Below are 17,439 nucleotides of genomic sequence, written 5' to 3'. Positions count from 1 at the left end.
AACGGATACAGTTTTGAATCTTATCTGTCACGCATAAGTTATAGTATCGGCTAAAACTCGTCAACACCAGTATTTTTAATTTATTGGTCCCTGGTTGTGGATGGCAGCTGATGATCAAACAACTGAGCGGCTGCGAGCAGAGGTTCCCTCTCGTCTCAGTTTTACTGTGAAGAAAGAGAAGGGAAACGCAATCCCGCAGGGCAAGACGGTTATTTACGTTTCGGCTTCAATTTGTTCCAAATTTATCGGGGATCACAACATGACCATTTTCGCCTGGAAAAGATAAATTTGCACTAAAGAACTTTGTCGCTGAAAAGCAGGTGGTTTTGCAGACTTAAATGCGATTTAAGAAGCTATGCATTAAAAATTTAAATAAATATGACAGAAGCGTTTTGTTTTTCTGATATGATATTGTCCGGGTAGTAATTTTTGTCTGGCTACGGCCCTGTTCGAACTATTGTTAATTAAAACTGGTATTTTCCTTTGCAGTCAAGTGACTGGTGCTTTAAGAAAAAATTTTCCAGAGGAGAACTTTTTGTTGAAACGGTTAGTGACAGGTTTTTATGAACGTCTTTGTCGTCTATGAACATTTCCATCTTGTTAATACAACCGTTCTTTTATCTAAACATTATTTATCAGTCCGATAATCTAAGAGGATAATTGCTCCCTTTAAACTGCTGATATACCCCAGGCATGAGTTGGGTTTCTTTGCTGGATGGGTTTCAAGCAAGAAGGTTGTGATTAAGCTTTCCTTGCCTAGTTCCTAGCAGGCCTCAATATTTCGCCGTGGTCAATCGCTTTTGGGTCTCGTGGTCAGGGGCGAAAAGTGTCACCCGGGCCGTTCGTCTCGGATACATCACCGAAATCAATTGACCGTGAAGGCCTAGAAAAAAGCCGCAAAGGAACTACGCAAAAACTTTCCTACAAGTCGAGCTACGATAGCCGAGCTCGGAGCGAGAACATGTCTGCGATGCTCGAGAGCGCGAGGTAAAGAAGCGCGGGACCACCTACTCAAATCGTAAAGAACTTTCTGAAATAAATCTAGATTGTGACTAATCAGAAGGTTCTTAAAGAGGATGTGAACGTAAATTTTGGAATTAATCTAGCCAGGAGCCCATAACTAGGAGCGTGCAACTCCCACACTAAGGCTATGTCACGGAATATTTTACAGACCGGTCTATTTTTAGACTTTTTTTCCCGCGAAATAGATCAGTTCCGGTCTACATGAGCGCGAATCGGTAAGGAAAAAAATGGCCGCCCTCACATCAGGAGCCCATCACTTCTTCCAGTAAAAATTAAGTCCGTGCTTGTAATTGGTCACTGAGGTTTCTGCGGGGTCTGAATTCTCGGTAAATTCAAACTAAAAATATATCAGTCTGTGAAAACGCCGTGACAGGAGTATGGGGTAGTTGAACGCTCCTAGTGATGGGCTCCTGATCTAGCTAATGGTTCGCGCAGGTTGCCTTTTCAAGTTCCTTTGACGCGCTGTGCTTAGATGAAATACAAAGGAGGCATTCACACAGTAACTAGTCAAAATTCAGTCGTAGATGTGCTAAAATAAAATCGATGATGTGATCTTTGAATCGCTGTTAACTGTATGCCGTATGCCTTATGAAAAAAAAGTCTGATAAATATAATTCTGACTTCTTTCCGCAGACAGACGAGTAATTACGTCGAACAGCAATACGAACAAAGGGCATAGCTTTGAGATGTTTTCTCTATCTGAGTGCATAGCATGGATGACTATAGACTTAACCGTGTCTGTCGCTATTGTAGCATGCAATCTCTGTACGATAGTTGTTTTCACAAAAAGCCGTAATCTCCGCAAGCGTAGTACGTACCTGCTGATAAATTTGGCATTTGTGGATATGTTGGTTGGAGGATTTTCTGTGTATGCTCTGTTCTATTTGGTTGGAGCAGACTGTAATGTGTGGAAGAGACATTCAATTGATGTTTGGGCCAATCATACACTATTTACACTCTTACTTTTTTTCTCTAATGCGTCATTAACAAACATTGCCATTATTGCTTTAGAACGGGCACACGCGACGTTATTTCCATTTCGACATCGCGTGCTAAAGAAATGGGTGTATGGAATAATAATTGCCATTGTTTGGGTTACAGCAGCGTTGGTATCAATTACTTATGTTCTTCTTAAACGATTTGAAATAATTTTTCTTTACCTAAGAATTACATTTTGCTCGATTTGCCTTTTGATCATTTGTATTTCCTACACGTCCATTATCGTTAAAGTCCGTTGTGGAGCGCAGCCTCACCACCATGGTGCAATCAGTAGAGAAAGAAAACTGACCATGACATTGTTGATTGTGACTGTTGTATCTCTTCTGTTTTACCTGCCATACGTTATATCAGCCTTTATTGTTTCTAGCTTTGCATCTGAATTGTGGCGTTCACTGCCCGATTCAGTAGATCATGCCATATTTGTTTTATTTTATGCAAACTCTCTTGTAAATCCTATATTATATGCTATCCGCCTGCCAGAATACAGATCAGCTGTACTTGCTCTCTTTCGCAAACGACTTCGGCGACAAAGACAAGTTGGAGAATTGCCTCTCCGGGACGTGTAATGCCAACGCTTTGTTATTTTGAAATATTAATTAACTGAAATCTTTAAGTGTCTATAAGGCCAACACAGTTTTTTGCTGTTTTGGTATCTCTGTAATGTGTAAAAAGGTATTCTAAGAAAAAATATTGGATTCCGACATTTTAACGCCCAAAGATCTAATTTCAAAGTTCCCGCTTCGGCCACGCCCAATGAGGTTGACCGTGAGTCAATGTAAAAAAAGAGTCTAGGTTTCTGAATGGGTCGTGGCGTCAAGACAGGAATTGCCAAATCCTGCTAGTTCAGGTCACTGTTGTTTAAGTAGTGGTTAGGACTGAGTTTTCGTCGACAAAAAGCAAACAAACCGAAGTTGGTGAAACAATGCGGTCGTCAATCAAACAAAATAAAAACATGAACCTTTGAGATGTTCCTGAAGTGACGTCATTCGCCACCAATCTTTCATTACGCGGTCAACTTCATTGGGCGTGGTCGAAGCGGGAAATTTAAAGCTTGATTTCATGGCAAAAAAGCACCAGAATTAATTTTTTTTGTTTTAAATACATTTTTACAAAACCACAAATACCCTTTTGGCCGTATGGACACTTTAAATGATAGTATTATGAAGCAAAGAAATCATTAACTTCGTAAGAAAGTTTGACTTAAAACAAAGAAACATCGTTTTCATTTTAAGGAAAGTTAACAAGACGCTGCTGTTTAAGCTCAAACGTATATATAACAGGTGTTGGATTGTCTATACCCCGAGTGTCAGCGGATGACTCGGTTGAGAACTCTTTGGTTGAATTCGTGAGCATCTCATTATTGACAACGTTGTCAATTTTAAGAGATTCAGTTTATATTGAACTTGAGCTGAACAAAAAGCTTGCAATTATTAGCTAGTGTTCAATCTCCATTCAGAAATAGAACACTTCAGCCTTATGCCCAGTGGGGTTTTCCTCTCAAGTTGAGAAACAAAGGTCCCGAAAAAAACAGTACTGAAAGAACTGCTACAAAGCCGCAAAATCGAGCACAAATCCTTTTCGCTGTTGGCTTCGCCGACATTTTCTCCGTCATTTGTAATCGAAATTTTAAAATTTATGCACATTAAAATGTCCATAAATTATCTTATTCGATATAAATTATAAAAATCAAGAGACCAATAAAATGGCAGAATCTAGGACCTCTTTCCGTACATCTCACTTTCGCAGGCAAGCGCCCCAGGTTGAATGGAGTTGTAAAGCATTTTTAATTTACATTATTAAAACTTCATAGCTATTTAAAAGTATGCTTATTGCTATATTACATCTTTGATTTTGTTTATCGCTGTAAATAATAAAACAAATAAAGATTTACTGATGTTACACTTTTCTGTGTGTGTGAGATGTTTATCTAACAACATTGGTTCACAACTTCATTTCGCCCAGTTTTAACTAAAATTTTCATGTGCAACTTAATCCAAAAGCAGCATAAACTTAGCATTACCAAGTTAAGTGCACAAGAAGTTGAGCATGAATTGAATAAATACTTAACAACGGAGTTATGCATTGGCGTGCATCATCGAGTCTTAGAAATATCCCAAAGAAGGTACATGCACTGACTGGTTTAAAATCGTGTTTCTATTTAACAATTAGATTATGAGCTCGAGACTTCTATCGCTTGATAGTTGACGAGGACGCAGCCCGGGTCAACTACCACGCATAGAAATCAAGAGCGAATAGTCTGTAATAAACCTACTAGTCGTTCAAAACTTTATGGTAATTTATGACGTCAGTATGGAGTCTACAGAAGATTTCTCGTTGGGAACTGTACATATTCAAGTGGAATGTGATTCATAAACGATTAGATGCACTTCTATATATCACGCGACGCCCTACCGCGCATCAAGCTTTGCAAAAATAAACATGGCGGCGCGCGGGAAACTCGAAATGCTAAAATAGAAGGAACGAAACGCAAGCATTCAAAACGGGCAATCAATTATTATCGCCTTCAGATCGCTGAAACAATTTAACACGAACACCAACCTGTAATTTTGAAGTAACTGTTTCCAGCGAAGATTTTCTTTAAGAGGTAGTGTTCGTCTGTTTATTAATTTTGCTTTCGTAAAGAAAACAACAGGCGCATTCGAGTTACATACCTGTTAACCTGTCCACTAAAGACCAGATTCGGAGCAGTTCCCGTCAGTGTAGCTGTGCCGCCAATATTTGCAGCGTACGCAACAGCTAACATCATAGCCTTGCACAATCTGTTGTAGTACATAGTTTCTGCTGCCTGCAGATTCAAAACAAAATAAAGTCTGGGAAAATGGATTTATAAGGTACTCCTACAGATACATAAACAACGACAACTGCTAAGGAAAGAAATGACGGTAAATATATATTAAGCTTGCTAATCTTTTTTTTTAATTATGGAGCTTAGCTTCCACTAGCTTTCACGAGATCTATTATTGCTACTGTTTATTGTCCAGTTACTTTATTAGACAGTCCAATTGTTATATGATTACCAAGTTGCGATTCTTTCTTGTAGTTGTTTAAGCAACCTCTAGAGTCTTTACAATTACACACGATGACCCCCATTTTTTGATGAATGAATTTAAATTACACGAGTTTATCCACAATATATCTCGATTTGAAGAAAAGTTTAAAATTCTGTTTGAAAATATTTTAATTTTAATGCTTTAAAGAACACGTCTTTAAGGGTATGTGCGTACGCAGAGAAGTCTTAAGTTTGTAATATAATCGTAACTCCTGTTTAACTAACATGGTTTAAAATGTAATTTCAGGGTCTATTTTGTTTCACTTAGTCTAATAAATTAATCCAATAAGTGCTTTTCCTAGAATTTCTAGTGCCCCTTTCTGCTAATTAAGGTTAAGTAATGACAAACTCGTCGGTCGCAAAGTTGTTATAAAAGCCATCCATGTTGTGCAAAAAATGGGCACGGTGACCCCTATCTTTTTTACATTTTGCTAATATACATAACATGATAACCAACTGGATGAAATTTGAGACATTTTTTAATACTCTTTCTTTTTAAGAGGAATCACCTTAAGATTTAATCCTATGTATTATTTTTGTGGCGCGTACATTGTATCGTATCGATCTTGTCAAAAGCGTTTTCCCACATGAACCCCATATTAATTGGTGATTCGCGTCGGCCTCTCCACAAATACACGGATATTTTTTGGGATATTTAGAAGTTTCCGAGATATTTAGGAGATAAAAGTAAATATATGAAAGAACGTATACACCTGATTGAATAAACGTTGTCGGATGAAAAGAATAAACCATGAACGACATGACTTCATGAAATTATGGAAAGACTGAGGAAGCGTGTGCATATAATCGTGAATATTCAAACACTAAGGCCGCAATTTTCCTAGTCTCCTCCGCAACCGTTATTAGGATCGTCACGCAACGCTTCTCCCCCACTAACGGCTGCTTAAATCCGAACCCCATTTGTTTCCCTTTGTTTAGAGTTCACGTGAAAATTACAGAATGCACCAATCACGCGTTGCCTATTGTTAGCTCTGAAACCAATCACGTATCAGTAGTTTGTCAATGACGTCAGTTTCCCGCGTAAATTCATCGTCTCCTTCGCGACATGTTGCGAGACGTCCCAGAGATTTCCTATGGATCTAACTCCGAAGAAAATAGTCGAAAGTAGCTCTAGGTGCTTCATTTGTTCGTCGGCTTCCCTCAAGAATAACAAAATCTTCATTTTCGGTAAGAGTTCACTCGACATTGCTGAAGTCATCCGATCCTCGCTATTGGTGGACGTGACTCGCTACTCAGAAAACAGCGAACTGTTCGTCTGCAGAGACAAATGCGACCAGCGTTTGATAAAATTTAATCGGGCATCGGAAAAGTTGAAGGAGCTAAAGAAAGAAATCGAAGAAGTCTTCAAGGCAAGAGAAAATCTCAAGGCAAAACGCCTACTACATCCAGATGAGAATGCCGACAGAGGTGCCAAAAATACATCAACTTCATCACCTCGAGGAAAAGCATCCAAATCGCTGCGATTTGCCGATACCACTTGTACTTCTTCTGCCATCCACGAAGATTCAGAGGAGTTGGGAACACCAATTTCTGCTGACAGAACGCCGCCGGGTTCCTGCTTATCACCGATTCAAAGTCATCCCTTTGGTCAGGTCTTACGCGCTTTTCCAAATGCACAACTGAACGGAAGTTCTCCCCTTCCAATGTTGACATCGACGCCGATTTCTGGCCATGGCTCTCGTGATACGAGTCAAGTCAAAGTGTCCTTTAAGTATCCGAGTAAAAATGTGAACAAAACTTTATCATCAGCTTATCAGTCCGTTGGAAAGGCCTTGGCTGATGGCGTTCCATCGCAAATCGCGGGAGCAATAATGAATTGTCAACTACTACGACAACACAAGTGGAAGAGTTTGATAAAAAAAGGATTTACCAAAGCCGGTAGGCAGGTCCACAAAAACATCTTTCCTATTTGAAACTATTTTTTCAATTGCCAACTTCTGATGATGATTTAAAGTGGGGATTTTGAACTTGGAAGACACCAAAATAAAGGCTCCTTCGAGCGACGCCATGTTGGTTTCACTATCAGTAGCCGATAGAACACGAGTTGTCATTGGACAATTAGTCTCGGCGCGACCGCCTCAGTAATGTTGGGATTGGCTAATCCGCGGAAACAAATGGGGTTCGGGTTTAAGCAGCCGTTAGTGGGGGAGAAGCGTTGCGTGACGACCCTAATAACGGCTGCGGAGGAGACTACAATTTTTCTAAAATGGCACATGTTTGTAACATCAAGGTGCCTGAATCGTCTTCCTCTTGTCCTTTTACTACTGCAAAAAGTTTTTAAAATTGTTCCCTAAGTGATTCAAAATCGGTTCGTTTAAAAATAAAAAAAATTAGTGATTTAAAAAAAAAATGAAAAAAATAAGTGATATTAACAGGGTCTTTCGACTGAGATATTTAGAATTTAATTTTTGGAGAATTTCCGGAAATAAATTTAGGCCATATTACGTGATATTTGTGGAGAGGCCTTGCTGATTAATAATTAATTTCCAATCACAATATTAATAAATTATAAAGCAGCTGACAGCTGACGAGAACAACGAAAATAATAGCAGCGAGAAATAGTCTATTTTGTGAAACACTAAATTCTCATAACTAACGTCGAGGAAAATGTAAGGAAACGGAGAAGGGGAAATTAAGAAGTGCATCACTCACCTCAATCTCGTTTTCCTCTCTCAGTAAGTTTACGGCAGACGTTCTTTAATTAAAAAAAGTTAACTCAAAATTAATTAAATCGGTGTCACTACCTTTTAGTGGATCAGTTTTACAACGCGCGAAATAGTCAAAGTCTTGCCCTAATTTCTGACAAACATCACGTAGCCAAAAATAAAAAAGATGATATTTCACACCACTCAACTTTTGAAATCAAACACAAAACCCGCATTGATAATTTACACTTCAAACAATAAAGATACAGCAGTAGGCTACAAAACGTTTTCATTTAAGTATGCTTTCGGAATTACACTTACGCAGTAGACAAAATACTATATGGCGATGTTATCAAAATACTGGTCTACGTTGTAAGTTGAAAATTAAAATTAATGCTTTAAATTGTATTGCCATATGTGCGTTTTCTTATAAACCTACCGCTTTATATTACACATGAAGCTTTAGAGTGCTTCCAAATCCGGAACTTGGCGGAACTGAGACGTCACAAATCAAAACTAAGTCCAAATCACAAAACGTTTCAAAAAAAAAGATAAATGAACACTTGAGTCGACTTAAAACAAAAAAACATAAATCAACGAATCACTTTACTCAAAAAACAGGAACATTCAGCTATATACTGAGTCTAGTCCAGCCTTCAGTTGTGTTTTACTTTGGTTTGTTTGCTTGTTAGAGATAAACGAGTGGGATCAATTTTGAAACCTGGTAGGCCGGTGTTTGAATTTCTTTCAATGAACTAAAAAACCGCAACTAAAAAACCGAACTTATTTTCGTTTTCTGTAGGTTTTGATCACTCGTGTTGCATAGACGCCATCTGTAATAAACATTGGTACAGTTACAGCACAAACATCCGAGGTGAGTGGCAAGAATCAAAACTGGAAAGGCCGCTGTTCATAGTTAGATTAATGAACTTTGACTTCTTGGCGAATTTCATGTTACACTAACAGGGGGGAACGATGGAACTATCTAAAAGTACACTTCGCTACATGCTTTTTATTAGAAAATCAGCATTCAGATGTATTACGTAGTTGCTTTTGATTTTCGTTTTGCTTACTGTTCGCATTTTGAATCATAGGTGGGATAAAGTCGAGCTCTTTTTCTGTTTCTTTACAGAGAATGCGTCAAGATTTTTGGCTGAAACGGTTAAATGAGAATGTTCAAAATTGCCACTGATCATGCAAATTGATTTTCTTGTAAAGATACATGTTTTGTCATGCGTTTTTTCATGGTAGCTCGCTAGATTTACGCTGTGATCTACCGGCAACTTTTTGTCATACCATTGAAATTTTGCAAAATGAAAACTGACAGACAATCAGTTTAAACCTGTCTGAATGCCTGCATGAGAAGTATAATCAAATATTGGCTGCGTTCTTGCAATCTTGTCGTTAAAACACAGCTAAATAATAGACTGAACAGTGGTCAGGGGAAGCAAACATGACCCTTTTCCTTCTTGTCCTCACATGTAAACTAACATGTATTTTTAAATTTAATTACTGCGGCATATATGGGAAATTCTAACCCTCAGCCACTCCCTCAGTTTGAAAGCAATCAACGTTATCAAGGCTGTAAATAAGACGACTGTTTTTTTTTACTATAAATAAGATTGTTTTGCTGGCTGCTTGCAATTGTCGGGTAACTCAAATGAAACCGAAAACACGGCAGTCAAAGAAAGCCGAGCAAAAACCAGAAACCTTTTGTAAGAACATGTATTTTGTCACGCGCCATTTTGGACAACCTCCAGGCAGCTATTTCCGCTGAGGGGTTCGTCACGAAAAACAAATTAAACCAAATCACCGTCTAGTTGTGTCTACAAGCACAAAAGCTTCCTCGTACATTACCTAATTATGTCTGAAAACTTACAACTAACCCACCCCCACTATGTCTGTATAGCTTACAAAATATTCTCCAGTAGACTCCGGTTGGGTACGAAAAATATCACCAACGATAGACAAGTCTGAATACAGGTGAGAAAACTCTTTTGGACGGGAAACATAGTGGAAATGTCTTCAAACATTAAATAAAAACACAGAAAAATGCAATATTTGATATGTTAGCGCGTTCAAATTCAGTGAAACTAAAAGAGAATCTTCGATAACGGTCAAACGCCGCGTCAAACGAAAACGGCTTACTTCGCCATTTGATTCACCCTGCATCCGTGCGAATTCTCTTAATATTTTCTGTCTGGCTTCTACCATTATATTATCATCACCTATTAATCAATTAGATTTTGACCTGGAGATTTGACCTGGAGCATAAAATATAATTGTTTTCGAAGAATTCTAAATTTTTTGAAAATAATTTCCAATTATTTCTCTGCAATTTAAGTAGTAATGCATTTTTCGTTTTAGCTACAACGCCTAGGGGCTGAATTAGCTCTAGGTGGATGTGAACTCGCGCTCATGAGTTCAAACGACAATTTTGAGCTCTTTGAGGGTCTTCAGGATGGATGTCTTTCTTTATATCCTCTCGGAAATTGAATTATCTAGTGATGTTTCTAAACCTTTATCGAAAACTTCGCAGAAACGAGAAAAAGTCGATAGTCCATACCTCTCTATCAAAGCGAGGCCTAGTGCTCAACCATTCATATGAAAATCTGTTTAATTTGCATGTGAATGAAATCTCATTTTCATATGAAAGGATGGACACCAAGACTCGCTTTGAGAAAGAGGCTTAAGGTAAATCGGAAATGGCCTATTACATCAGTATACTGTACCACCTGGGGTGTGCCGTTATATGATTTATACACTCCAAACAATACCTCTCATCTTTCTTGTACTGGAATCCGCCATCGTTTTCATTTTTCTCCCTGGTGATCTCGGGTTCCTGGATACTGACCGTCTTCCTCTCGTCGTCTTCGTTTTGCTCTTTCATGTAACCAAGCTGAAATGTTGCATGTTGAGGAACAACTTCGTCAATCTGTAGTTATCAGGAAAAGCAAAATCGAGGTGTATGAGTAAAGTGAATTAATAGCAGGCCAGGCAAAAATGACTTGAACTGGGGTCGCCACAAACACATTACGAATCACTTGTAAACTGATAGCCAACTGGTCTGCTTCCTGCCAGTTGGGATTTCTAACCATGTTATGTTCATTTGCATCATTTGTTTCATCATTTGGTTTCATTGGCCCTGTAAAGCCCCGTTGGGGGAGTGGTCAATTAAGATTTATTATTTTATTAGTTTATTAATAGTGCATATGTTACATTACAAATTATGACAAGTCTCATCTCACGATAAAACCATCTGCATGAGGTCCCAGTCATCAATCGCAATTTGATTCCCTATGTACTAATACCGTTGTCTCTTTGCTTTCAGACCACACGTGTTACAAAAATCCCTTTGGCAGACCAAAATGTCACTAGCTTTGGGTAATAGAAATTGAGAATTTTCAGCCGTTCGTATAGTGAGGGTAGCTCTGAAAAGAAATGTTGTTGATGACTGACTTTTTGACAGCCTGAGCGGAAGTTATCACCAAAGTCAAGCAAATAGTGTTTGTCAGTCGATGGTGTTATAAGTCTCGTCCGTTGAATCGGATTGGTCAGTTAAGCCGTGATGGTATTTGCTGCAATACCCGTATAAAGTTTGCCGACAGTCATTGGTCAGTTTCAGCAAATTTCGATCCGTCTCCCCTTATTTTGAGTAAAAAAAAAGAAAAAAAATCACGAAAGGAAGAAAAGCCCGGTAAGGCAAGCAAAACAAAACCCTCACCCCCCTTAGCTCAAGGTCTGGATCCGCCACTGTAATGTGAGTACAACCACTATATTCTAGCTGGCCGCTTGTTAACTAGTCACTCATTATGCTTGAACCCAGTCTTTCTTCATCCGATTTCGGTCTAGGAAAAGATTGGACAGGATCTCTCCTCGCCCAATACACCTGTACATAACGTTTGGGAATCGGCCAGGACCAGGAATTAAATCTAATAGCAACACATGTTATACACTATGAGGAATCCCTCTTTCGCTTAGTCTGTCGTCCGTGACGCGAAAGAAAACCGCGAGAAAAAAATGGTCGCGCGAAATCCTGGGGGCGAGAAGCACGCGCGCGTCTCGCCCCCAGGATTTCACGCGGCCATTTTTTTCTGGCGGTTTATTTTACGGTCTCGCTCGACGTACTAAGTGAAAGAGGGACTACTCGTAGTCTAGACACGTAAGCTCTGCTTTTCACCTCGTCCGCCTGAGTGTTATCCTGGTTGTTTTTCTCAAGTTGATTCTTAATGCTCTCATTCTTTATTTCACCCAACACCGCCTCAACAATCGGCACCATCATGGCTGTTGTAGCTGTGTTGCTGATCCACATGGAGAGAAATGCTGTCGTCAGCATAAATCCAAGCATCAAACTGCAAAACAAGATTAAATAGCGTCTTCATGCATTTGATTTAAAATCACGGGCAGAGAAATAGAGAATGGCGTGTGTGTGTTTCGGTTTGAAGATTCAGCTAGCTATCTGGCGAGTGAGTTACTGAGTTCAGTTCGAAAAGAAAAATAGCCATAGTTCGAATCTGTCTCGTTATATTCAAATGTTAACCTGACTACCGAGGCCAATTGTTCCTGTAATCTTTATATCGATTAGTTTAAATATTTAAATTTTTATAGTCTAGTTGTTCAATTTTATAGTCTAGTTTTTCAATTTTCAATTTTATAGTCTAGTTTTTGTACTTTTATTGAGTAGATCACATATTTAAATTTTACATTTTTAATTTAACATACACGTTCACATTTAAACGAGCCCCAGGCTCACTGGTGAAATGTGTCTAAATAAAGTACTTACATACTTACTTAGCTCATTAATATTTTATTTTAGGCTGTCAATCTGTCATTATCATTTTGAAATAACAACGTCTCCTTCAAAACACACACGGATATTTGCCTGCAGACATTATCTGTTGCCGAGTGAACAGCTCCCTGAGAGCCTCAAATAACAGATGTGCTCCAAGGACATCCGTAACTACGCTTCTAGGTTGATCAGGACATATGGCAAATTGTTACACGGTTGATATAGCATTTCGTGGCAACGCATAAATTTTAAGCTCTCTGATTGGTTAAAACTCTTTTGCCGACTTTTATCATAAGAAAAGTCCGATTTCATTGTATTTTTCCGATAATGTGATACGATATATATATAAAATAATCACGTCCTCTCATCTATTGTTTTTGATAGAGGGCTAATCTGTAACGAAGCTTAGGCTGACTTCGAAGAAAAATATTGGGAAAGAAAAACTTCCTGTACGGTAAGTCACTCTAAATTTTGTAACCGCACGAACTTAGAACGCTAACAGTCACGGTGATATTACTGTCCTCCATTCCCTACACAGCGCTAGGCGTGTGGTAGAAAATAATTTCACTCTGAAACCTGTTCCTGTTTGAACCGAGAAGTTCAAGACTAACGTATAATATATTTTGACACACAGAGAGCCGGTCTGCAACCAAAAGTTGACAAAGAAAATAAAGGAATTCTAGGACTTCTTTTACTTGGATTACGAAAGGACAAAACGGTCGCTAGAAAAAGGTGGGTTTCCTTTTTAATTAAGTGGCAAAACTATATGTGAATGATATTGTTTTCGCAGCTTATTAAAAAAAAAAAAGGTTGACCATCGTCGAATAGTCATATTAACAGATTAGCGCAGTACTCTAAGACGCCAAATGGTGGATACCTATAGTACCTATTCCTCGACGTCCTTTAAGAGAGAAAAATTCATTGCGGCATATACTGTGCAAGACATATTTCGTACTTGGTGGCTGTCAGTAAATGCTTGTGGAAACCATTACTGTCGTCAAGGTTCGAAAAGCTATGCACTGTTTGCACGTAGTTCTTTTTCTTTCCAGGCGGTTGGTCTCGTGAATTCCTTAAAGGGTAAAAACTATTCTTCTCACCAATGTCTCATATGGATATCAACAACCGATCGCTAGACTTCATAATTGGGAAAAAGGACTGTTGCGTTAGCGAGCAGTTTACACGCTTCACAACCTCGGGATAGAACTCTTCGCATTAATTTCCGTGGCGCACGTACGCACGTACGCACCCACCCACTTACGCACGTACGCACCTCCGAAAATCCAGAGAAAAAAAAATAGATAATTATAGCGTCCGGTTGGATTGACAATCTCTAGGAACTCTCCTATTGAACCTAGTAACATGACATGTAAGTAGCATAAATTACTAAATATTCAACGTCAGTTCCAATGTTTGTTTTGATGTATGAAAGCATTGCTTGGAAAACGGCATTTTCCAGCCCCAAATGATATCATTTCCTGGGCACGCACTCAAGCCTCTCTAGCGGCTCGAGACTTTGGCACTCCATTAACTTTATCTTGGTGCGTATTCCATGAAAAAAGCACTCCACGCCTCTTTATAAGCTTTATCCTAACGATTTTTAACGACTTCCGACAACGTTCCGAGGATTTAATTCAGGTAGATTAGACAAACATCATACGAACGTTTTCGGAGGTTTCTCGGCATTTCCGAAGATTGCCGAGGAACACTTGATGTTTCGACTATACCGGCCATCACTCATTGGCCATCCTCAGCGAACACGACACTTTGCTGCCTAAGTCTAATCATCCACCTCATCCCTACCGCACCAACCTCGCCCCCTCTCCTCCCCCAACCCCTTTTCATCGACTGAACAGACACAAATTCATACCTCCGAGGTTGAGCTCCAACCAACAGGAGAACTCGAAGAGCAATTCGTTTGTGTAAGTTCCACTGCTCTACAGCGACTGCCACGATCAGACCACCAAGGAAAAGCACGTTAGTATCCTTGAAGTAAGGAGTAGAGACTTGTTTAGAGCCCAGGACCCCAAACAAGGGGAAGAGAACCAATGGCAGAAGAGCTGTGACAGCTAACTCCACAACCTCGGTCACCCAATACACCGCCATGATCAGAATACAATACGCACAACGGGATTCCTGGTAAAGTAAAGGCAATGATCATCAATAAATCACACAATAAATAAATTGGCTCGTTATATATACAGCTTAGAAATTTTAAAGTACAGCCGAGTTAAGGTCACGCAGGACCCTTGCTCAAAAATTCATTAGCAGAATTTCTTAAGTGCATAAAAAGAGGATAAATTTTTCAAATGCTTCCATTATTAGAAGTTGTTAGGCCCGCCACTCCCTGCTACTCTCTATAGCTTGATTCTGATTGCATGTTTTAAGTGATAAAAGTAGGCGGGATTTTTCTGGAGGCGGTGCTTTTCTCTCGTGGCTTGCAAAGCCCGTTGTGGCCGCTTCACCGCTAATTTTTGCGGCACCGCCGCTAAAACTTTACAAGCAACAATGCCACCACTGGACTATGACTACATTTGAAATACTTCTCGATCTTGGCTACGCAAATTTCGGACATTTCTCGGTTGCGTTTTCCCAAGGTAAAGCCTATTGGTGGCAATTTTGGAAGGGACAATTTCGTCCATAAATCCCTACCACGATCCGCTATTCCGTAAATTTTTCTTCGCTATCCCGTTTACCCATTTGTGACTATGTAGCCGGGGGTATCACTATTTTCAACAAAGCGCAAATATAAGATCAAATCCTTTATTTAACGTAGTTAACAACAAAGTAATTAAAAACTGGAGGAAACATTGTCACGAAAGCATTGTTTCCGTACCAAATAGTTCATTTTTTGCGCACCAATGAAACAACTTGGCAAACAAATGTTTCCACACTTGCGTGTACCTTTACTATAATGCTTGTTTGACCAAAGCAAGATGTAAGTCAACGGGCAAGTTAAAAAATGCTATTGTTTTTGAAAGCCATGGTTTGATTAGCTAAATTAACGAAAATTAGCATGTTACACGTCCGTTCTAATATGAGATTGGTAAGTTCTCCGGCATCGTTTTAGCATCACATCGTTTTTAGGCGGAAATATATAGGTAGCAATGTAAAGACAGTGTCATTAAAAACCAGGATGAAGAAACATCAAGTGTAATTGGCCGCATTTATCGAGGAAGACGTGTTATTCGTTGTGAAATAATGCTCTTCATGATCAAAAGCTTCGCATCCTCACTGCCGCTGTCAAAGCGTTTTCCCCGTTCACGCTAAAACGCTCGAGAACACTGATGAGCTATGAGAAAAACCACAACCGTCGTATACGCATGCGATGTGGTCAGCAACAGCGTTTTCAAAAGCTTACGTTTTCGCTGAACTTGCTAATACGATAGTGCTCCGTTTAAAATTTGATAAGGTCGGTACCTGTACTTATTTATTAACTTAAGCTTAAAAGGATCCGTTTGTTAACTTATGTTAGGGTGGCTCCATAGGGTAATCATTTTTCGTGTTGCGCGCGCTACTGAAAGCTTGTTGTGCAGTCGTTTACAACCAGGTTAGTCAAACCAGTTTACTCAAACTTGTACAAATGTAATAGTGCTTCACAATCATCTCTGATAATTTTAGTCTTGACTTAAAAACTGCTCTAGAAAATGCATCTTTCACCGTTTATGCGTTTATGTGGTTGTTGTGATTTTCTTGAAGTTTCTTCGGTGAAATCTTCCAAAATTTTCAGAGCACATCGAATCTGGCCGGATAAGAATTCAAACACGATAAAAGAGGTACTAGTGCAAGCATCTCTCTCTTTTTTCGTTTTTTTGCAAATTTATGTTTTTTCCTGACGTGTGAAAACTGGTAAGATAGATTTCCATGAAAATCGAGCTCCAACAAAAGTAAAATATTTATAACGAGTCCGACAAATTTCATTCAGTTTCTCAGTAGAAAATGCGAGAAAACAAAAACACCGTCAGCTTTGCTTTTTGTGGTCATGCTGACGTCATACAATTTTGGAAAACCGTGACGCTTTTCTCTAGCGCCTTTAAACTTCTAAAGCTTCCGTCCTCAGCCCGTGTGCGGTCGTAAGACTATAGGGAGTCGGCATACAGATAAGAAAAAGATCGTAGCCATGTGTGCGTTTACTTTTTTTAAACATGTATTATCATCCGTGGTTAAATCCTCAATGCCGAATCCAATTTTTAAGGCAATTAATGTTAACTGTGTATTCTACCTGCGTTGCGGTACAAAAAAAAAAAAACAGGAGTCGTGAAAAAATTTGTCCCTGATCTGATTAGAAGAACGGGTGATGTTCAATATTTAATGACACTTATAACAATAAACATTTCAGAAGGCTTCTTTTAATAAAGCTCTCGTCAGGTCTCCGACGCTAAGAAGCTTTTGTAAACTCACTGCAGGGCGGACCGGAGAAGGGTGTCCTCCTAGCTTTAAACAGAGTTCATTTGAAGACGTTTCTCGTGATTTTCAAATAGAAAAAAAAAAAGAGAGAGATAAGTTTCGCAAATCCAGGCAAAGAGGTTAACACTGTCACATTACCGCAGTGGGACTCAAGGCGACCGCAATTCGTTCAGATAAATCTCATAAGTGTTATTTTTCTTTTATCGATACGTGCTACCGGCCCTGAAGTTCAAATCCCTAAATCTGATTGGCTAACCGCGCAAACTCCGCTAGTCCAGCTTTTTCCAAACGGACGGGATTTATCGGCTCGGATTCCACCCGAAGTAATTCAGTTTGCAGCGAGAAGGACACAGCAATGGAAGCTTTACTGTCAGACATAAGAGTTGCTGCTCATCAAAGTAACGTGAACGGATAACTAAACAGTGGAGTAACAAACAGACATTTAAATTCTCTAAAGGCAAGTATTCTTTCAGTCAACAAAATTAATT

The 17,439-nt window shown here is 39.2% G+C and overlaps 2 protein-coding genes across 3 annotated transcripts in view; one reads left to right on the top strand and one right to left on the bottom strand.

The window, feature by feature from the left end:
- LOC145464013 (Na(+)/citrate cotransporter-like) overlaps window positions 1–17,439 on the bottom strand; it is a 55,447-nt gene that overhangs the window by 32,847 nt on the left and 5,161 nt on the right. For both annotated transcript variants that reach the window (XM_081447821.1, XM_081447820.1), the window contains exons 2-6: window positions 14,415–14,680; window positions 11,939–12,110; window positions 10,536–10,693; window positions 7,766–7,808; window positions 4,695–4,828 (exon numbers count right to left, since the gene is read on the bottom strand). In XM_081447821.1, the coding sequence (XP_081303947.1) occupies window positions 4,695–4,828; window positions 7,766–7,808; window positions 10,536–10,693; window positions 11,939–12,110; window positions 14,415–14,680 (773 nt within the window). The remainder of the gene's footprint in view (window positions 1–4,694; window positions 4,829–7,765; window positions 7,809–10,535; window positions 10,694–11,938; window positions 12,111–14,414; window positions 14,681–17,439) is intronic.
- Window positions 1,710–2,588, top strand: LOC145463638 (histamine H2 receptor-like). The gene has a single exon (XM_081447395.1). It carries the CDS (start codon window positions 1,710–1,712, stop codon window positions 2,586–2,588), a length of 879 nt encoding a protein of 292 aa, XP_081303521.1.

The sequence above is a fragment of the Orbicella franksi genome, chromosome 12 (assembly GCF_964199315.1).
Source record: "Orbicella franksi chromosome 12, jaOrbFran1.1, whole genome shotgun sequence".
Classification (NCBI taxonomy): domain Eukaryota; kingdom Metazoa; phylum Cnidaria; class Anthozoa; order Scleractinia; family Merulinidae; genus Orbicella; species Orbicella franksi.
This window is presented reverse-complemented; position numbering and strand designations above follow the sequence as displayed.

Bases quoted from the DNA above. Each gene is read 5' to 3' on its own strand.
- LOC145463638 (XM_081447395.1), top strand. From the start codon at position 1,710: ATGTTTTCTCTATCTGAGTGCATAGCATGGATGACTATAGACTTAACC.